Here is a 21,532-nt window from a genome sequence, read left to right as displayed (position 1 = left end):
TGGGGGATTCTGGGGCAATTGCTCTCCACCCTCACAGCGCTGCTTGTGGGGACGACAAAATGGAGAGAACTGTGTAAGCAAGCTGGGCTTCCTTGCAAGAGGAAGGACGGGAGGAGTAAAACATCAATGTAGCGATAAAGAGCCCTTGTTTTTGGAGTACTTAATGCCCCACGCAGGGAAGCTGCTTGTGCTGCGATGCTGCAGTTTGTTTGGGGGGCGGGGGAGACGCTGAGCGTTTGCGGGTGCTCTTCTCTGCGCCCAGCACCCTCAGGATTGCCTCCACTGACGCCCAGGCCTGTGGTGTATTTTAAACCTGGCTGACATTCCGAGCTGCATTGTTTGTGGGTCATGCTGAAAGTGTGCTAGCAATGTGGGCCCCGGTTCCCGCACTGAGATGCCAGGTCCGCCCTGATCCCCGATCAGCAAGCCGCTTTCAGATAAGCTCTTTTAATCTCCCAGCAGAAATCCCCTGACACAGTTCAGCAGGGTCCTTCATGCTGCCCTGCGCCCTCAGCTGCAGAGCTTCCACTCCCGTGTGTACACAGGCCTGTGTGTCTGCTTTGTGTCTGCTGGGAATGCCGACGATTCCATAAAATGGGAGATTAAGTGCTGAACTTAGTTTCTGGAGAATCTCAGGTTTTAAAAATTTGACGAACCAAATTTCTAGTCCATGTGGTTACAGAACTCTGCTTGAAAGTAAGTGGTAGTGCCTGGTCACATTTCCAAAGTCAGAGCAGTTGTTGATTCAAATATCCTCTGATCAAAATGGTCATGGGATCCAGCTGTTACAGAGGGTCAATTTGTATTGCAAATCGTGCCTTAGTTCTGTTCAGGCAAACATTCGATCTCCACATGTTTTAGAAGTCCACCTCCCGGCATTGCTGAGCACTGGCCATGCTGGAGGTGGGGGCAGCTTCTGGGATTTAAGCCCCCAAACGCCTGGAGGTGGGCTGCCCTGGAAAGCTCCTTTCTCTTTCACTGGGGAGCAAAATGGCATAAATTATGGAAGATAGAAAGGATAGTAGATGGCAGAGCGGAATCATGGAAATACTCTTATGCTTGTGGTAGAATTGACTGTTTCAATTTTGAAACAGGATTTTGCTTTCTCTGGTGCAGAAAATAGCTCTGAATGTTTCTTACTTCCAGAATCCATCCAGAATATGTCCTTTTCTAAAAAGCAGGTTTCTAGCAGTCAAGTATTTCCAAAAGGTGAATGTTCGTGGGATGGTGTTTTTGTGCTCTGCGTGGTCATGTGCTCCCCTCCCATGACCTCTGGTCGCTTCCTTTGTGAGAGATCCCCACGGAACTGTTCTGTGGCCCCACTGCTCGTTCTGCCCTTTTCCTCAAGCTCTGCAGAGAAATGGAAAAATTCCATTTCTGCCAGTAATAGGAGGCCTTGATGAAAGCAGGATGGCCAGATTTTGTGTTCTCAGAAGCTGGATATATTTTGCTGCATACACTGACCCTCTGCAGTAGCTGGTCCCCATGATACCTTGGCTTTTAAAATCAGATCTGTGTCTTTGCCTGGCCAAATCCCCACCGAGGGAATGCACAGCAACCTCTGGGGCACTTTTACAGATGGCAGAATCCTAACTTCTCTTAGTGCAGCGCAGCTGACATGGAATCATAGAACAGGAGAGGTGGAAGGGGCCAAGGAAGCCCCGGGTCCAGCCCCCTGCTGTTGCAGGACACCAAGTCACACCATCCCACTCAGGTGGCTGCCCAGTTTCTCCTTGAACGTCTCCAGTGTGGGAGCGCCCACCACCTCTCTGGGCAGCTGGTTCCACTGTTGTATTGCTCTGACGCTGAGAAAACTTTTCCTGATGTCCAGCCTAAATCTGGGTTGTCGCAGCTTGAACTGACTATTCCATGTCCTCCACTCTGGCATTAGCAAGAAGAGATCTTGACCTTCCTCTTTGTGACAGCCTTTGGGGTACTCATAGAGGGATCTCTTGTCCTCCCTCAGTCTTCTCTTCACAAGGCTGAACGTGCCCAGTTCTCCCCGTCTCTCCTCCAGGGCAGTGTTTCCAAACCCTGGATCATTATTGTTGCCCTCCTCTGGACCCTTTCTAATTTTCTTGAATCTTTCTTAAATCTTGGTGCCCAGAACTGGACACCGCATTCCAGGAGATGTCTGATGAGTGAGGCGTAAAGGGTAGTATCCGCACCCACAGCCTCAGGGGCCGATCTGCAAAGCTTCCCTTCCAGGCTTGTCTCATGGAGGACTCACAAAGGTGTCCCTCGCAGAGCCTAAGGCAGGAAGGGCACACCAGCAGCCCTGGCTCAGCTGCTGAGTTTGTCTTCTGCACCAGGTACAGCCTGGAGCCTGCCCTTCGGCCTCCTGAGCCCTAAATGTTTTGCCTGTCCCCACCTGCCTTGCCTGAGTCCATCTTCGATGGCCTGCATAGCCCTGGGACCAGAGGTACATTTGACGCTCGTGTGGGCAAGAGTCTTCATGGCCCAGCCTGTGGAACTGCTGGCCAGGAGACCTGGGTGGTGTCCTCCTTGGTGAACTTTTCACACCTTTTAAAAGCACGCCTGCTCTGGCAAGCAATTTTCGGTCTCCTTGGTTGAGTTGCTTTGGCCTTGTGTTTGCCCGGGCTGTGCCTGTGTTCTGAATTAGGTTTCTGATTGAAAATTTAGATTGTTCTGTGAATGTTTGGAATGCGGCCACCAGCACATCTCCTGAGCTGACTTTGGCCTTGGGCTGAAAGTGGTTCCCCCAAACCCTGCTTGTGGGGGACCCAAGTGTGTGCTTGGCTTTGCAATTGGGAAGCATCATGGTGCACTCAGATTCTAGCCGCAGGCCGTGCGCCTCCAGAGCACTCCAGCGAGGGGTGTGCTCTGGAGTGGGCAGAAGATCCAGCGAGTGCCTCTTGCGTGGGCAGGGAGCTGGCAAGCCGCATCGGGAGCTGGGATCGGGTTGCTCGATCCACACACCTTGCCTGCCTGTGGACGGGCTGGTCCCACGGCAGGCTCTGGCTTAGCCGCTGAGCAAGTGCTGCCGTCACGGTACAGGAATCCCCGGGCGGCTGGGCCGGGGCTGCCGAGGGGCCGCAGCCGGATGAGCACTGCCGTTCTGTTTCAGATGGATGCCGAGCGGCCGGAGCACCCCGAGGCGGGGGAAGTGGCGCTGCCGAACGGCACAGGGAAGGAGAGAGCCCAGGCCCAGGAGCTGCGCCAGCAAGGGCGCCGGAGCGCCGAAGACCTGGGCAAGATCGAGGACGAGGAGGTGCTGGACAAGATGGTACGTGGCAGCTGGGGGCTTCCTGTGGTGGTGGTGGTGGCTTTATGCAGCGTGCGGCCCCTGCCAGGAGGGGGCGGGCAGGTCTAGGTGTGTCTGCAGCACAGTGGGCGAAGGGGTAGGGCCGCGAGTTGGGTCACCGCCTTGCTGGCACTGCTCAGGTCTGCTTTTGCTCTCTTTTTGAACCGTGCGCCCTGGTGGTGCAGAGGTGGAACAGGTGTGGCCGAACTTTCTGGTGGCCAGACCACTTTCCTTTTGAGCAAAGTCCGCAAGAACTGGGCCCCTTTTATCGGGGGAAAGGGCAACTCATGCTTGCGGGGACTCAGCTGACCTATGAAGTTTTGGATAGGATGAGAAAGTGGGAAGAGAAAAGTTTCTCTTCCGTTCATACTATCTAAAGCCACCAAACGGGCAAATTGAAAGAGGTCTTCATTAACTGACAGAATTTCCAGCCCCCGAATCTGGGGTTGCCACCAGTTTAGCCACCCTTAGAAAGGAATTTGATGACTTCCTGCAAGAGGATAAAGCTGTGCATGGTGCAGCAGAACCTCCATGGCCAGAGGCAGTGTATCTGTGTGCCAAGCTCTGGGGGAGCAGTGCTGGCTGTTGCCTTTATGCTCTGCTTCTTGGCTTCCCAGAGGCATCCGGGTGTGCTGTGGGAGGCCAATCAGGAGAGATCCTCTTGGTCTGATCTTGGGGAGCCCTCCTGTGGGGCCTGGGGCCAATAGGACCGCAGCCTTGCTTAGAAAAGCCTTGAGTTCAGATGGCACTCCATCTTCAGCAAAGGGGCACTGGAAATCCACCCCCCGCCCTGTGCAGCCAGCAAGGGGAGAACCGCATGAGCTGCTTTTTACGGTCAGAAAAGTGACCTAGGAGGAGGAGGAGAGAGGGCATTTGGTGGGCAGGGAGGGGAAAGGACCAGGGTCTCCATCAGCTTCCTCCCCCACTGCTCGAAAGGCCCCTCGCCAAATGGGCTGAAAAGCCTGCCTGGCGGAGGTGGAGGCACGTCCCCCGCACGGTTCCCCCTGCTCTGGCAGCTGCTGCCCAGCGAAGCACAGAAGTCGTGCAAGCCCCGAACGCGGAGCTGGCACCGTGCCGACGCCGAGGAGGGAGGGCTGCCGGCTCAGTGTCCTTGTGGGCAGCGGAGGCGGCCTGGCGCCCCCAGCACGCCAGCCGGCCCACCACGAGTCGAGCGGTGCTGCGGGGCATGGCGCCCCCACCCTGGGCGCCCAGCCTGCCTCAGGGTCCCTGTGGCATGGCGCCCGGGTGCGGGTGGGCCAGCGAGAGCTTGGCGACGGCTGCAGCACCCCGAACGGGCCCACGGGCTCTGGGAGGGTTGTCGGACATTTGTGTAATCCCTGCTTGCGGGGTTCGCATGGCGAAAGGGGGCGGACGGGGCAGGTGTCACGGGTCACTGTGTGTTGAGAGACCTAGCTGAGCTGCACTGTGTTGTGGTACCAGGTCAGAGCGTGTGCGTGTCGGGGAGCCTGCGGGGTCCCCTCTCACGCCTCAGTTCTGCCCCTGCAGCTGGATCAGACCACAGACTTCGAGGAGCGGCGGTTGATCCGGGCAGCCATGCGGGAACTGCGCCAACGGAAGCGAGGTACCCACTGGGGGGGCGCCCTGGGGGGGAGCAGGAGGGTGTTCGGAAGAGTCCCGTGCTGTTCCTGGCCGGAGGGGTTCAGAACCACACGGCAGGAATCTGCTGGGTTATAGTTCCCATCATTTCTCGGCCTGCACAGCTGGGGATGATAGGAACAATACTGCAACTCCTCTGCAGGATGATATCTTCGGGAAGGCTGACCCGTCCTAAAGGAGCAGGACAGAACTGGGTTGAGGGTCAGGTGGGGAGAAAGGGATGGCGTCCATGACGGGGTGCAGCAGGGGAGATAGCCCCAAAGGAGGGACGTTGGAAGAGGAAGGGAGAGGTGACCCATCGCAGCTTGGTAGAGCCTCCACGCACAGCAGCAGCGTTGCATGAAATGCCAGGCACCGGGGACAGACGAAATGGGGAGACCGTGATGAGGAGCTTCCAGGAGGCATCAGTCCCGAGAACGGAAGGCTGGTTCAGCGACCCGCCTTTGAGTGCCTCCTGCTCCTTCGCCTTGAGAAAGGACCGATTAGAAGGTCATGTTTTTCTCCGGCTCACCAGCTGATTTCCGCCCTCTGGTCCTGCTAAAGACACAAGACCCGCCCGCCCTGTTTTTCAGGCCAGTTGGCAACCCAGGTGCTGGGCTGGGTGGATGGCGGCCGCCCCCTCTAAGCGGGACCGCGCCTCACTGGCTGGCGTCGGAAATGCGCCTCCCTCTTGGTTGTGTGACAGGGGCTATGAAAGGCGGTGGAGAGGGAAGGGGGACGGGGGGGTGCCCAGCTGGGTAGGCAGACGACCTCGCTCACCCGGCTTCTGGAAAGCCCACCAGGACCACCTTGGGCCTTTCCGCTTGCACAAAAATCTCCCACAGGTGACCTCGAAGCGCCTGCTCTTCTTTCAAAACGCACGTGCGATGCGGCGGGGTGAGGCCCTGCCTGGCTTGGGACGGTGCCCTTGCCCTGCTCGGGGCGGCCGTGCCTGTTGGCCCCCGGGAGAAGCTGGCAAGGAGGGGAGCCGGCAGCACTGGCCACGCTCGCAGGGGCCACCGCTCCGTGGCAGTGCCCTGCTTGCGTGCAGGAGGTCCCAGTTTCGATCCCTATCCTCTCCAGAAGAGGCTGGCAACTCCTGCCTGTATCCCCGGAGAGCTGCTGCCAGTCAGTGCTGGTAATACTGGGCTCAGCATGTCCCACAGTCTCACTCTGTACAGCCTGTTTCCCCTTTCCTTGCTTCAGGCATCCCCTTATTAAGAATCATGAGGACTAGCACCCTTTGTTTTTAGGGAGAGGACTATAGTTCAGTGATGGAGCACCTAAGCAGAAAATCCACAATTCAATCCCTGGCATCTCCAGGCAGGCCTGGGAACAAATCCAGCCTGGAATCCTGGAGAGCTGCTGCTGCCAGTCAAAATGGCACTGTTTTTGCAAGGAAGAATTGGAATGAAATGCGCATGATGCAGGAATGGTGCCTAGCCTTGACCAGGTGAGGGGGTCTATTCCTCCTGGGGTCTATTCCTCCAGGGGGTCTATTCCTCCTGACGTGGGCAGGTGCCATTTGCTAGGGATACAGGAGAGTGCCGTTTTCTGAAGGGAATTCACGTGGTATACGCTGTACTTTGAACCTGGTACAGAAATCCAGCGTGCTGATTATGAGGGGACCGGGGAGTCTAGTTGTGTCTTGGGCCTGTTCAGGCAACTTCGGCCTGCTTGGCCCCTGCCGTGTCACTGCTTGCTCTGTGTTGGACAGGGATCTGTCTGCCATCCGCAGCCCCCCAGCTCAGGCAGCTGAAAGCAACCCCCGTTCCGTCACCTCAGCCTAACCTACCTTACCGGGTTGTTGCAAAGGTGCAGTGGGGTGGAGCAGGAGCTGCGGGGAAAGAGGGCCGGGCACAGTGCCCTGGACTCTTGGGGGAGGGCTGGGAGGCCCATGCCAGGAGCTGACTACCGGGGGTGGACGGGTGGACGTGGGCCCGTTACAGGGGCACCCCCGCAGCGGTGCCGGTGCCAGGCGGCACCCCCCTTTCCCCCTCCTCGCCTCTTTGGCCTGACCTCTCTGGACTTGTGCCTTGCAGAGCAGCGGGAGAAGGAGCGCAGCCAGCTGCTGCAGGAGGCCAAGGCGAAGGAGGCCAGCCGCACCACGGAGACCACCTCCCGGCAGAGCGCCGTGTCGGCGGATGGCTCAGCCGTCAGCACGGTCACGAAGACGCAGCGCCTCGTCCAGTCCAGTGAGCGCTGGCTCGGAAGGGTGGGGAGAGGCGGGTGGCTTTGTGGCAACGCGCTGGCACTGCGGAGACCTTTGCCCCGAGTGCCCCGTTGCCCAGGGCGGGCAGGTGGGTGCACAGCTTCCCCCGGTGGCCCGCCAGCTCCCTCAGCCCAGGATCCTCGCTCGCCGCCTCTTCTCCCTGGGGGAAGAGAGCTCTTTCGTCCTTTCCGCTCGGAAGAAAGAGCCAAGCCGTTCTCTTTGCCTGGGAGTCCCGCAACCCACTCGTCTCTTTCTCGCGCGGAACCTCCGCACCCGCCTGCTCGGGGCACTCCCTCTCTGCCCCACTCTGCTCTGCCTCCTTCAGCCACTGCAACAGCCGCCTCCTGGCAGGGTGGAAGCCTCTTTCCTTAGCGGCGTCCTCGGCACCATCTTCTCTTCTCCACGTTGCCAGCTTTTCTTCCGGGCCCCGGGCCCCGGGCCCTGCTCGGCTTTGCTGTGCCTCTGAGCCGACTTCCACTTGGCTCCGGGACCTCGCCTTCCATGCCAAAGCAGGGCAGGAATGCAGCTCGGGGGCACTGCTTTTGGCACCTCCAAAGGGGCCAAGACCCTGGGAAACTGTTCCTGGTTAGGGTAGGCAGCCTTCCCCCAACCTGGCGCCTGCCCGTTGTGCTGAATGGGGGCCGATGGGAATTGCAGTCCAACACATCTGGAGGGCACCGAGTGGGAAAGCTGAGTGAGGGTTTGGCCAAGGCAGCTCCTTGTGCCCCGCAAGGACGGCACAGTCTGGCAGCGGAGCAGCTTCCTCGCGAGAGTGAGGGGCCCTCCTCCCCATCGTCCTCAGTCCGAGGCCGGGCAGGCATGAGGCAGGATGCTCTTGCCCTGCATCCCTTGCACCTGAGCAGGAGGTGGATGCAGCAGCCTCCCTCCAGCTCCCGTGTCCCGCTCAGGTGTGCCACGTCCAGGAGCGAAGCATCTTTCTGCCAGTTGCATTTGCGAGGGGGCACTGGGAAGCAGACCCACCTTTGTTCCAATGGTCCGCCAACACCCTCCTCACGTTCTTTTGTTTCCCGTGTCAGATGACGGCAGCAAAACGTCCCGCATGACGACGATGGAGTCGAGCTACGTGAAGAGAGGGGGAAGTAAGCCCACCTTGTGCTTTTCACCTGAAAGGGGCCGCGGGGTGGGGTGGGGGGCTGGCAGGGCCATCTGAATGCATGGGCTTGATGGGCACTTGCCCGTGGGCCCCTTACTAATCTGTGTACGTTAACCCTTGGAAAATTGGAAAACCTCCCAAGTCAACAGCAGCTGTAGTTGTCCTGGGGGCCCCAGTGCGCCGCTTTGCCCGGGGCCCGTGATGCTGTTCAGACGGCCCTGGGTCTGGTCCTGGCCAGGTTACACAGGGCTGGTTGCAGGGTTGAGGCTGATCTGCTTTAGTGGGGACGGGGCACTGGACGGAGGGGAGGCGTTGTGACCCCGTTTCCGGCGGCAGACCGTGGGGGCTGCCAGAGGCAAGGGGCTGCCGGGCAGAACGAGCGCCCGAGAGGGAAAGCGGCCCTGCTGGGCTCCCCCAGGTGCTGATGCTGCTCCCTGCATGAGACGCCGGCAGAGTCTGGCCCTGCCCGCTCGCCGATGGTGTGGCGGCCACGCGTGGACCTGGCATCGTCCGTCCTCAGGGGTCGGGTGGCACCTCCTGCATGTCCCGCGCCCCGTTTCCTTTGCACAGGTGCATAGGCTCCCCCCCCCCCCGCCCCCACTTCCAAATGAAGGCAGCACGTCTGGAACAGTGGCAGGAGGACGGAGTTCCTTCCATGGTGCTATGAGGGGTGGAATTGGCACCCGCCACTCATTCCCGTTGGAGGGCCCCATCCCAGCACTGGACATGGAGGCTGGCGGAAGGCAGGAGGAGCGGAATGCCCTCATGCTCTCCTTGCCCTCCAGAACACGAAGGCGGCTGGTTTTGGCTGGATGGGTGTTTTCCCCATCTCGTGAGGAGGAGCAGATGAGACGCTGCCAGGAGGGTGGCAGTGCCCCCCCCCCCAATGCCCCCCCCCCCCTGTGGGGGCCAAGGACAGCCCTCCGCCTTCCGGGCCCAGCTAGCCCTGAAGGAACCCCCCCCCAAGCTGCGAGGATGAGGCGAGCCCCCCGCGGCAGGCACCCCGGCTCCTACCTCAGTGTGGGGCTGTCTGAAGTCAGAGCTGCGATTCTGGCCCCTCCTGTGCCCCTGGGCAACACTGGGAGGCCATGAGATGGCACTGTTAGCTAAGCCATTAATCATGTCTATACCCTGACTTTCTGCCAGGAAGGGCACTCGGCCCACTCGGGGGTATCCCAGAACGTTCTGTGCTGATTGGTTGTTCTTTCTCAGAACTGATTGGCAGTGATTTGGTGTAAAGTAACACGGTACTGTCTGTCTGTCCGACGTTGACTGGTAAAAATCTGTTGATCCTATTAGGGGCTGTTTCCTCTTTAATTAAAAGCTTCTTCTTTGTGGATTATACCTCTAATCAGGCCTTGACCATCCTGGTTCCCTTCAGATGTTTGGTACTTCAGCTTCCATGAGACCCCATCAGGAGTGCAGTAGCCCAAACATCTGGCAGTTACTAGTGTGGGCAAGCCTGCTCTAGCTTTTCTGTTCATCGTGGCTGGTGTAACGTCTGGATTCTCACTTAATTGTCCCATAGCTTGCCATGTGCCTTGAGGAGGGGAGGGCTGGGGTTATATTCCGTCTTTTCTCTGTTTTATAAAAAATAGTGCTCTTTGTCGTAAAAGAGAAAAGTGTCCATTACCACCCCCTTTGCAGGGAGCCAATTACTGGGCAATTAAGGGAGAATTCATCAGCAAGGCCCCACCTGCTCTGAACAAGTGAGCAACCACAACTTAAGCGGCTTCTAATTGAAGTTGCGGGGGAGCTTTGAAGTATGGGACTTAACTTGTCCGCAAATGTCATGGAAGGATCTTTGCTGCAAGGGAGTGGTTGGTTAAAGTGCATGGAGTGCCACGTGGATTTGTGCTTTAATTCGTCTTCCAATCAGTTCCTGAAAGTGTAATGCATTAGCATGAAGAATACCTGTGTGGAAGCCTGGGGGAGGGGGGTCAGCCCTGACCCCTTTTGCTGGGCGCCTGTCCATTGCCCTCCAAGTCCGACCCACTCTGCTCTTGCCGACCTCGAGCTTTCTGGCTGAATGGGCGCAGAGGCCGGTCTGCCGGCTTGTGCCTGCGGGGCCTTCCATCTGTCCTCCTGCCCGTGTCTTCCAGCAGATGGCAACACCTTCATCCAGACCAAGTCCTCCTACAGCTCCTCGTCCTCCAAGAAAGTGGGCAGGTGAGTGGGTGCCCCCTCTAACCCCCCCCCCCCCCCCCCCCCCCCGCAGCTCCTGCCTGTCCCCACGGGGCTTGCACCAGGCAGCACCCCTGCCAAAGCTCCCCCTGCCGCTCTTGCTCCTGCTTCCAATTGCCACCACCTTAAGGGCGATTTTAGGATGTCGCTTCCCAGCTGCAGTCCCGTTGTTAAACTGTTCAGACTCTGGGCATGCAGGTTCGAATTCTGAAATGGAAGTGAAAGGGGGCTGTTTGCTCCCAAAACGAGGCATTTTGGCCTCAGGCTGGGGGTTGCTTGTTGGGGGTGGAGCCCCTTCTTGGCCCTTTCCAGTGCAACAGGAAGGAAGCAGGTGTCTGAGGAAAGTGAGCAAGTATTTTGGCCTGCTGCCTTCATTGCTCTCGGCAAATATCAGACCCTCCTTTTTCAGCAGAATCTTTTGCACCTGAAAGAGAAAGGACATGATAGCCAGAGGCTTTTCCGGGGTGCAAAGAAAGCCTGGAGTGGCAGGAGAAGGAGGGCCCTGCAGGTCAAAGCGGGTCCCCGACTCTGCCCTGTGACAAGGCCCGGGCAGGGTCCCCTGGGGCATCTGGGGAACAGCTGTGGAGTTGGGTCGTCTGCTATTTATGCTCCACTTCTAATAAAATGCTCAACTTGGTTTACATAAAAGCTGTACTCACGATAAACTGACCTAAAAATAAGTTAGAAACAAAAAGCGCAGCCGAGCGGCAGAAAGAAACCAACAGAAAGCAAAACATTATAAAGGACATGTGGGAAACAAACATTTTCAGCCAGGAGCGGGAGGAAGCCGGGCAAGCGGCGGCCTGCCCCAGGGATGCTGGGGCCCTGGCCGCTCGGCCCGACGCCCCCTGAAGCCCGCCAGAGCACAGGGCCCAAGGAGGATCCCGTGGCCCCCGTGGCGGAGGGAGCAAGCCCCGCTCCTCCCTTTGCTTTTGGAAGCAGCCCTTCTCTGTGCCAGGCCAAGCAAAACGAGCCCCTGCACGGCTAGCCCTGGGGTGGGGAGCTGTGGGTTTGTGCCGGAAGCCCCCTCCCCCTTGCCCTCCTCCCTTTCTCATCCTGCCTCGCTCTGCCTGCCCACCGCCAGTGTCTTTGAGCGGGAGGACCAGAGCCCCGGGCGGTCCGGCAGCCTGGCCGCGCTGGAGAGGCGCCAGGCCGAGAAGAAGAAGGAGCTGCTGAAGGCGCAGAGCTCGCCCAAGGTGTCGGCTGCGCAGGCGCGCAAGGCCATGATTGAGAAGCTGGAGAAGGAGGCAGGCAGGTGAGGAGGGGGCGTCACGGGGGCGGAAGCTGGGGGCCGCCTTCTGGAGGGGCCGCCGAGGTCCCCCGAGCCGGACGTCACTCGGAGGGACAGAAGCTGCCAAGGAGCAGAGGATGGGCGGGGCTGTCCTTCCACTTCGGGGCGCTGGTGCCCCCCCTTCCCCACTGCAGCCTGCTCCGGCCCAGGTGATGGTGGAGGTGAGGAGGAGCCGCGGCCGTTCCCTGGCCCGGCCCTCTGCCTGCCAAGGGGGTGAGAGGCCGCGGGGCTGGCTGCGCGCCCGGGGCTCCCCTTGTGGGTGGCCCCGGTCGCTCGCTGGCACCTGAGGGCCTGAAGGGGTGCCCGGAACAGGCAGAACGTGGAAGGAGAACCGTGTGTTCCAAGGCGCCAGTGACGGTCTTGCTGTTGGTGAGGGACCAGAGGTCCGAGGGAGCGGGTGGACACGAGCCGCTGTCTTTAGCCCTCGGCCCCTTTCCGGGCCGGGCTCTCGGGGCTGCTTGCCGCGTCTCTGCAGGGCGAGAGCCAGTGCAGAGGCGCGGCTGAGTGGACGCCCCACTGCTTGGGCTACACGCAAAGCCGCCGTCTTTGCCGCAGCCGCACAACTTCCCTGCGCTCGCTCTGAAAGCTGTGGCTGTACTTCGGACAGATTTATGTGCTTGGCTCACGTGTGATTGCCTGTTCTGATGCGATGTTTTGCGTGAGGTCGCTTGAAATGGTTGTTAGTCACAAGCAATAAAAACATCTGACTGTTCCTGGGACTTCATTTGTTAAGGTTGCCCCTAAGCAAGGAACTCTGCCCTCTGAATGGTGCTGGGCTCGTCAATGCATTCTTTTCACTGGCGCCTTGGGATTGCATTTGCTGCTCGGTGCAAAGGACCGTGTGCTGGCTCCTGCCGGGCAGGCTTGCATGCCAGAATCCTCCGGTTTACATACAGAGGAAGGGAGCTGCCGGGGATCCTGCAAGCGCCTGCCCTCCTGCCCTGCGCAAAGGGGCAAATCATGTGGTGCTTCTGCAGTGCCTCCTGCAGAAGATAGATGGCCTGGGCTGGATCATTCTCCTCACGCAGCTGGTCGGCCAGCTGCACAAGGGAAACCCACAACGGGGCGGGGGGGGGGGCAACAGCACCTTCCTGTCCATGTTCCCCAGCAACTGGGGAATGCGGGCATGCTGCCCCAGCAGAGGAGGTAGCCTCGAGTCCTCCGTGGCTCTCCAGGAGTGTGGCTGACCCCTCCTGAAGGCCCTCCAAATGAATGGTTCCTGCGACATCTGGCGAAAACAGATCTCCTTGTTTAGCCGTGCGCAGTGGGAAGAGGTCCTTCCTGTATCTGACCTGACTCCCACGGAGTTCCAGCTCACGGGATGATCCTGGAGTGATGGGAGAGGGAGAGAAGTGCCCCCTTCTCCACACCAGGCCCAACTCTCTCCACCTCGGCCGTGTCTCCCCTTCCTTGCCTCGTTTCTGGGCTAGCGGTTGCAGTCACTGGAACTGCCCCCCTTCGGCACGTCGCTCGGGACCTCGGAGCCCCTTTCTGCCCCGTTTCCCGGCACTGCAGGATCCTCCTGAGGGGCAGGGCAGAGCTGTGGTCACATCGAAGACCTGCAGACAGGCAGTTTTATGTTCAGGCCGAACTCCCACCGCACGGCGGTGCTGTGATCCTGAGCGTCATCTACTCCGTGCCAAAAGAGCGGACGTCTCACGCTGCTGCGATCCAGTTCTTGGGTCAAGAAAGGCTGACTTCAGTGAGCTGCCTAAATTATAGGAGTGAGCCCGCTGGGCCCGCTGCCCGGTCTCTGCATGCCTGATGAACTGCCTCTCTAGTGTCTGAGGTCTAGTAGTCATGCTCTGTATTCCTAATCAAGAGTGCTAACAAGAGCAGCGGAATTCTCTGGAGGCGCCACATTCTGTGGGTTTCTGCTGCCCCACTGAATGGCAGCAGATGGGCAGCCCTGTTAACAGTTCACTGGTATGACATCCAGCTGATCATAAAACGATGCCGAGGTGAAGGATGTGCCCCTTTTTCTTTTTCATTTGTTCCTTGCAGGGCCTTTTTGGTGGCTGCACCTTCAGCGTAGAACTGCTTCCTAAAGGAAACGTGACTGATTCCCTTCTCCACTGACTTTCAGGGGGCTGGTTGTTTTTATCCGCTCAGGTCCCTGTTCATTTCAGTCTTGGTGCTTCTGAATACTTTTAATGCCCTGCTTTAAAATGCCTGGTGCTGTAAACTGGCTGAAAAGGGATATAAAAGAAGTTTCCATACACCAAGCACCAACGGGAAGGGGCTTCTTTCCTCCCTGTTCCTTCCGAGTGAGCCTGTGAGGGTTACCAGGGCTACCAGCTCAGGGGGGCTGGCCCCTCCGGCCAAGGGGGCCTCTGTGGGGCTGGGACACTCACGGTGCTCCGTGTTCCTCCCGCAGCCCTGCAAACCCTGCCGTGTCGCGGGTGGCCGTGCAGCGCTCCGCGAGCTTTGGCGTCCCCAACGCCAACAGCATCAAGCAAATGCTCTTGGACTGGTGCCGTGCCAAGACCCGTGGGTACGAGGTAAGCGGGCATCGGTGCCGCCGTAGGGTTTCCTCTTCCTGCTTCGCCCTCACCTCAGCACCCATTTCTCTCTCCCCTCTGCCACGCCGTCCGTAGCATGTCGACATCCAGAACTTCTCCTCCAGCTGGAGTGACGGAATGGCCTTCTGCGCCCTCGTCCACCACTTCTTCCCGGAGGCCTTCGATTACGCACAGCTCTCACCGCAGGACCGGCGGCGCAACTTTGAGATGGCCTTCTCCTCCGCAGAGTATGTATTTCTCCGCCTGGGGGCTGGTTCTCTCTCTGGGGGCAGGCCAGGGTTTGTCGGGGAGTGGGCTGCGGGCCCCCAGCCCGGGCTCCTCTCGCACGGCTGGACAGGGCGTGCAGCTCTGGGCACAACCCGCTGTTCTAGCAAGGAAACCCGAGCTGCAGACAAAACCAGCTCTGTTGTTTTGTGGGATTCTTCAGAGTTGTTGCATATTATCTTGCCTTACCAGCCAGGAGGAGGGGAAGGCACAGTGCGGGGCACACACAGCTTGGTCAGCCACCCCTTTAGCTCCTGCGACGGCAGCAGGAGTGACCCACACCTATTCAAACAACCCATGGCGACCATACAAGACATATTTTTAAAAACAGCCAGTGTAATGGCTTCAATGGCTGCACACAACAGCCGTCTTCCAAATGAACGAAATAACAAACAATAAGGGCTAGAAACTTGTTTGGTGCTTGAAAAGAAAAGGAGGCCAGGATTCTAAGGAAGCCAACCCCCCAGAAATCCCTGCAGCTTCCCTGCTCTCCTGCTCAGTCACACCCAGCAGATGTCCGTGCGCATGCGCAGTGGGACGCGGGACGCCTGCTCGGCAGGGCCGTGGGTGGGCTGGCAGTTTGCAGTGGGGAGCCCCCTTGCACACAGAGGCCGTCCCCAGCATTGCGATTCATCGGGTTCATCTGCTATACTTGCCCGGCGCGTGAGGTTGCTTTCGTGCACGTGGGGGGGGGGGCCGGGGGGGGCTATTTATATGCCCCCGAAGGTCTTCCCTGAAGGGCAACACAGTTGCTTTGCCTGGTGGGACACGCTGTGCTGCGAGCCGAGCTGAGCCTCTGAGGGAGGGGCAGCAGCAGACGGCTCGCTTCTGTCGGGCCTGGGCCTGGCTTGGCAGCCCCATGGCTTCCTGAGCTTGCCCTTGCCGGGCGCTGCCCTGGGAGCGGGTCCAGCCGAAGGGCACGGGGAAAAGCCCTTCCCCTCCTCTGCCTTCTCCTGCCTCTCTTGCCCGACACGTTCTGCCCTCCACGCATGGGGGTGGCGTCCCCCCAGGCCGGAGGGCGATGGGGGGTCCCTTCTGAGCAGTGCTGGGCAACCCCACCCCCCGCAAACAAGCGCAGCTCATTGCTGGCACCCCCTCAGCTCTGGTGCTCTCGGCACGAGTCCTGGGCTGATGGCACCAGTGACCCACCAGAGAGGCCAGGCACGGCTCAAGCCACGCTTGTGGGTCCAGCCCGTGAGCTGCGTGCCCACGGCGAGCGTCCCGGCCAGCTTCAGCGCTGTTGAACGGGAAATGCAGAGAGAGCTGAAGCCCCAGGGTGCCCCGAGTGCGGCTCCCACCCTGCAGAGAAACGCAACCCCCCCTCCCTTTTCATGGCGGCTGCTGATGGGGAGCAGGTGCAGGCGGCCCTGGGAGCTGGAATGGCTTGCCGGGGTCGGGAGCCCGGGAGTCCACACTGCCCGGCAGTCCTCAAGTCCCTTGTCTGTGTGGCTTGCTCTCCTGGGGGCACAACTCGGCCAAGGGGACCGGACTCCTGTCCTCCGGACATGGGCAAGCCTCAGCCCAGCGGAAGGGCCCCTTCTTGGCCCACAAGAAGCCGCAGGTCCGGTCCCCAGACATCGCCTGCTACGACCGAGAAAGCCTCTTCTCTGTGCTTTCAGCCCCAGAGAAATGCTAGAGGAGCGTGTCGATCCAGGCGGGGGGGGGGGCACTGCGAGGCCCGCCGGCTCTGGGCAGCCTAGCGCCCGGTGGCTGTAGCTGGCTCGTCCGGCAGCTTCTCCCCTCCCTGCAGCCGGCATTCCAAGCCAGCTCCAGCTCCGGCCGCTCCCGGTTCCAGGAGCCCTTCCCTGGCATGTTTGTCCTCTTGCAGATTGACTGCTAGGGTCGGTTTTATCACCTAGAGCAGCCGTGTCGGTGTGGCCCCCCCAGCCCCCCCCAGCGAATGAGAACCTCTCTGGCCCTCCGCTGCCCCGGGCGAGGGTGGGCAGGTGGGGGTCCTCTCCCTTTCACTGCGCTGCCCTGCGGCTTCCTGCCAGCCAGCCAGCTGCAGCGTTGGGCCGGCCGGGCCGGGGGAGGGAAGGGGCTTCCGCGCTGTCTCTCCGGCCTGCAGGGCTGCGTGCGCCAGGGACTCCTCCTCCCTCTCGGCCGGGAACCCGGTGCGTGGAGCCTGAGCGCCCCGGCCCCTCCTTCCACGGCCCGGACTCCAGGTGCCTTCCTGGCTGCTTCAGCCTCCCTTCGTGTCCCCCGCCTCGGCTTCAGGCACCCCCGCTGTGCCGTGGCACAATTCCAAGGGGGCGCAGGATGGGGCGGGCAGAGCGGCGGCCCCATCCCTTCTCCGTATGCACCCATACGGAGGCCAGCCCCACCTTGGAATGCGTGCAAGAGCAAGCGCACCACCCTCCCCCGCCCTGTCCGTCTTCCCTTCCTTCCCACCTGTCTGTCTGTCCTTGCCGGAACAGCTAGATGCCCCTGCACCCGTTTGCGCCCTCACCCCCCGCCCCAGCCGCACGCCCAGCCTCACGTGTATGAGGAATGAGCCCCGGTGTGCGCAGCTGCCCCCCCCCCATATGCACGGCATGCCAGCGCACGTGTGTGAACCTGACACAGGGAATGTGAACTGGATTGATGCATCTCTTGTGTTTCTCCCTCCTGTCTCTGCCCCCCTCTCCACCCTCCCCCCGTCTGTCCGGGCTGTGTTCACTGCTTCCCCCCCGCCCCCAGGACACGCGCAGAGTGCCCGCAGCTGCTGGACGTGGAGGACATGGTCCGGATGAGGGAGCCCGACTGGAAGTGCGTGTACACGTACATCCAGGAGTTCTATCGCTGCCTGGTCCAGCGGGGGCTGGTAAAAACCAAAAAGTCCTAACCCCCCTGTCCTTGGAGCTGTGGTGAGAATCCTCTTCTTTCGTTGTGCGTTTGGGGGGCGGGGGGGCACGTGCGCCCGTGTGCCGAACAGCCCTGCACCGCCTCTGGCCCACCCCCTTCCGAGCGCGCGGCCCAGCCTTCGCATGGCCCTCGGTGCGGAGCCCCCGAGTTCCACGGCAGCCTCGCGTGTGCCTGAAGCGCATTGGCCACGCTTTCCTCGGAGCCCTTGCTTCGGGGGAGCTTAAGCGCTGCTCCTCGTGAGGCAGCTGAGGGTCGTGGAGGACTGGTCCTCGCAGCACAGCCCTCGGCTCCCGTGTCGCTCGCTCGCTCGCTCGCTCCGGCGGCCGGGCTGCAGAGCCAGAAGCGGTCCAGGTGATGGAGAGCATCTCCTCCTCGGCTCGCCTTTGTTTGCTTGCTCTGCCCATATAAGCCTCGGAGGAGCCTGGAAAAAGTGACTCAGGCTGCCCTTGTTAACGTCTCCGGCTCCCCTTCCCCGGAGCCGCGTCCTCCTGGGACGCTCGGAGCGCGGCACGCGGCACGGGCTAAACAGAGGCTTTATAAGGGCAGCCCGGCCGACTCTTGGGGCTCACCCAGGTTTTTCCATCTCCAAGACAGCCCGCAAAGGGGAGCCCATCAATTACCTCTCGCCCCCGCCACCCCCCCCCCCAGCGTAGATATGACTCTGGGATAAGGGCTGGCAGGGTGGAAAACCCCGAGCGTGAAGGGGGAGCGGTGGGTGCCGGGCGGAGCGGCTGCGCTTGATCTGGGTCCAGCGAAGACGAGCGGGAGGAGGATGAGTTTGGAGAGCTTTTGCGCAGGAGGTGCCCTGCACAAGTGGGGGACTGAGGCCCCCTGGAGGCTGTGGGGGGACAAGTCCCATCACCCTCACCCATTGCCCGTGGCAGCTCGGGGATACTGGGAGTTGCAGTCCAGCACATCTGGAGCTTCCCAGCTTGGGAGAGGGTAGTCCTGGAGGGTCACGGGCTGCTCCTGGGTCGTCCTTAGGTGAACAGGCCCGCTGTCTCTCTTCCCTCCCTGGCCAGCCCCCAAGCACCGCCCCAGCAGCCCTAGTAGGTCGCTGGCTTGCCTCTGGCCAGGGGTGACTTTGGGGTCACTGCCAGCCCTCCCACTCCCTGGAAATGATCCGAATGAGCAGCCTAATTCTGCCAGGGCGAGGTTGGTGTGCCTGGCACAGCGCAGAGCCATTGACTGCCACATCCTCCCTTCTGAGCGAGGCGCTTCTGCACTCCGGGGCGGCCAGAGGGGCCTCTGCTCCCCCTTCTTCCTCACTGCTGTTTGCTGCAGTGGGGAGAGAAAGGGGGCAGGCTGGGAAACATCATGCATTTTTAAAGAAGGCATTGTTAATTTTAAAAAGTTATAATTACCAAGCTGCTCTTAAAGAATAATTAGGTTAATATTAAATCCAAATCAAAGCATGTTAATCCTACAGCTAATCTTTCAACTCAATCACTTCTCCTAATTGGATACATGGAGTTAAAAGAGGGTTTTCCATGTAACTAATAAACCTGTTGGGTTATATCTCAAATATGAACATTTTTACTCAGCCTACAAGAGTTTCTTTTTCACCTGGTGAAAATAAACTGCTTCCCAAGCGGGCTTTTGCTGAGCCATTGCTCTGCCTCATTCAGGGAGCTTTACAGGGGATCAAAAGCTTGTCTGTACAAATGTACCCCAACATTCCTTCTGTCACTTCTTTTCTTATAAGAGAAAAAATATATTAAGGAATAGCTGCACAAGTTATTTTATTGGTTGACAAACTGAGGCTTCTAGAAACTGCCAGATCTTCCTTGGACCCTACGTACTTGGAGGTATTTTTCACGGGGAGCAAGGCAGAGTGAAGCAGAAGGCAGCAAAACTGGGAGGGCGAAGGCAAAATGTTCGTTGTGCAGCTTCCTGTAATGTCACACTTAATACACTGGCAGGACTGCTAGTTTTGGGAAAGGCCCTATATAGGAATGTTTCAAATACCTATTCTGAAAGAGATAATAGGTTTAAAAAGCGACCCTTGGTTGGCAAAACCAGACTATCCTGGGTTTCTTCGCTGTGTGCAGTGGCCGAAGCTCCCTGGGTGGTTCATGAGCATGGCGTGGCCTGTCCGCGCTGGAGCATTGGTGGGAAACGCGCTTTAAGCCGGCCTTGTGTCCTTGCCGATTTAAACCATGCGCTTCTGGTTGCACTTCCTAGCCCCGCATGTGCCGCGGTCCATGCCCTGTGGCCGCAGGCATGTCTGTGAGGAACAGGCACTGGGCCGCTCCTGGGCAGTTTTGGTTTGGTGATCATTCTTCCACAAGTCCCTCAAAGGCTGTCACAAAGAGGAAGGTCAAGATCCCTTCCGGCTGGTGCCAGAGCGGAGGACAGGGAATGATGAATTCAAGTTGTGACAACCCGGCTTCAGGCGGGACATCAGGAAGAGCTTCCTCTCTGTCAGAGCAATATGACAGTGGATCCAGCTGCCTGGAGAGGTGGTAGCTCTCCCACACTGGAGACATTCAAGGCGAAACTGGGCAGCCATCTGAGCGGGATGGTGTAAACTGGTGTCCTGCAACAGCAGGGGGTGGACTCGATGGCCTTCATGGCCCCTTCCAACTCTGCTATTCTGTGATCTATGATAATTATTTCAGGGCTGGGGCAGGTAGGGGGTGCCGAGGGGTCAAGAAGGCTCCACACCTGTGTAAATGGAAGCGCGGCCTACCGCTCCCTCTTCTCCAGCCAGGGGCACTAGCTGTGGAGCGTCCACCTTTTCTGTGCAAACATGCAGGCCGTTGCACCTTACGAGGCTTTTTGTAATACAGTGTGGCAGTCCAGGAATTACCGGCAGAGAATCCCCTCTCCAGCGGCAAGTGTTCTGAGCACAGTCATGGGACGGTGGAGCTGGAGTGGCAGAGTGGCCCCACATACTTCCTTTTAAAATTGTAGTTCAGCTCGCTCTCTTTGAAGAAAATAACCCACAGTACTGAGCCTCAGCGCTGAGCCTGCCACCACTTTTGAACCAGGCGCCTGCTCCGCTTCTCCTGGCTCTGCATCTCACTCCTTCCATGGTCCTGTGGACCAGAGTCGCCTTGGTGTGGGACAGCCTCCCAGGCCTTTGCTGATCAGACCTCTTGGGGCTTCCTCTTTCAAATGCCATGAAATGCGCTCCTTGCAGGGACAAGGATTGTTTCTGGAGTTTGCGCACAGGCCTGGGGATGGGGGGAGGTGTCTGTGCCCCCTTTGGGGATGGCTGATACTGGCTGCCGTGATGACAGCTCGTGGCGCATGTGTGTGTGTGTGTGTGGGGGGGGGTCCTGGGAAGTGTAGAGTAGCGAGCCCCACTGTATTCTTGGGGAGCAAAAAAATGGCATTGCCATTTCAGGAAACGCTGACGGTAGTTTTGTTACGTCTGTATCTGCTTTCCCCAACCTGGTGCAGGGGCTGAACTTGATTAGGATGGCAGGAAATGAGGGCTGCCCCACCTCTGTTTTGGCAAAAGCTACCCAGGCCTTTGAAAGCACCGCTGGCCCAGGACTGGCATCGCTCCTGCCACGAATATGGCAGTGGGGGGTCCGGGGGAATACCCGGGACCGCCAAGCCGGGCCCTTGTTTGCAGAGCAGGTTGTGGCTCACGCATGGCCCAGGTTTCTTGGGACTCGGCTGCTCTCGTGAACCTGGCCGGGCTGGACTGGGACCACTGCCCACCCCAGCATCACACCGGGCAGGGCCAGTGGCGCCCCAGAGCACAGGTGCCAAGCGGGGGTTGCTTAGCTCAGAGAAGGGCAAGGAGGGGAGACGAGGGGCGCGAATGGCAGTGCCCAGTGCGGAGAAAGTGGGGAGGGACGGACTCTGCTCCCTCTGCCACAACACACCCCACGGATCACCCCATGGAGCTGGTTACTGGGAGGCCCAGGACAGATCGGGGCGGGGGGGGGTTGTGACGCGGCGCGTAGGTAAACTGGAATCCGCTACCACGGGAAGTGGTGGTGGCCTTAAAAGGGGACCGGGCGGCTTCATGGAGGAGGCGGCTGTCGGTGGCTACTAGCCTTGCTGGCCACGGGCTCCTCCTCCGCAGGGGCAGCCTGCCTGCACACAGCAGCTGCTGAGGGGCTGGGCGAGAGCAGCTCTGCCGGCCTGGATGGGCCTTGGCTCCTTGTGCCCTTACCTTCCGGCATTTACCTCCTGCATTGGTACCTGCTTTTCAGAGGAGAGGTGGCCTTGCCACAAATGCAAAAGATGGGCTTGCGAAGGGGAGGGGCACGGGGAGGAA

At 59.5% G+C, this 21,532-nt stretch overlaps 1 protein-coding gene across 1 annotated transcript in view; it reads left to right on the top strand.

Annotated features, from left to right (window-relative positions):
* SMTN (smoothelin) overlaps positions 1-21,532 on the top strand; it is a 69,277-nt gene that overhangs the window by 45,071 nt on the left and 2,674 nt on the right. The window contains exons 13-21 of the mRNA XM_044444193.1: positions 3,089-3,247; positions 4,772-4,847; positions 6,904-7,056; positions 8,111-8,173; positions 10,293-10,356; positions 11,456-11,626; positions 14,040-14,163; positions 14,260-14,411; positions 17,128-17,196. Coding sequence (XP_044300128.1) covers positions 3,089-3,247; positions 4,772-4,847; positions 6,904-7,056; positions 8,111-8,173; positions 10,293-10,356; positions 11,456-11,626; positions 14,040-14,163; positions 14,260-14,411; positions 17,128-17,196 — 1,031 coding nt within the window. The remainder of the gene's footprint in view (positions 1-3,088; positions 3,248-4,771; positions 4,848-6,903; positions 7,057-8,110; positions 8,174-10,292; positions 10,357-11,455; positions 11,627-14,039; positions 14,164-14,259; positions 14,412-17,127; positions 17,197-21,532) is intronic.

The sequence above is a fragment of the Varanus komodoensis genome, unplaced genomic scaffold (genome assembly GCF_004798865.1).
Source record: "Varanus komodoensis strain SLA01 unplaced genomic scaffold, ASM479886v1 scaffold44_3, whole genome shotgun sequence".
Classification (NCBI taxonomy): Eukaryota; Metazoa; Chordata; class Lepidosauria; order Squamata; family Varanidae; genus Varanus; species Varanus komodoensis.
The sequence above is the reverse complement of the archived record's forward strand: the minus strand, read 5'-3'. Positions and strand labels throughout refer to the sequence as shown.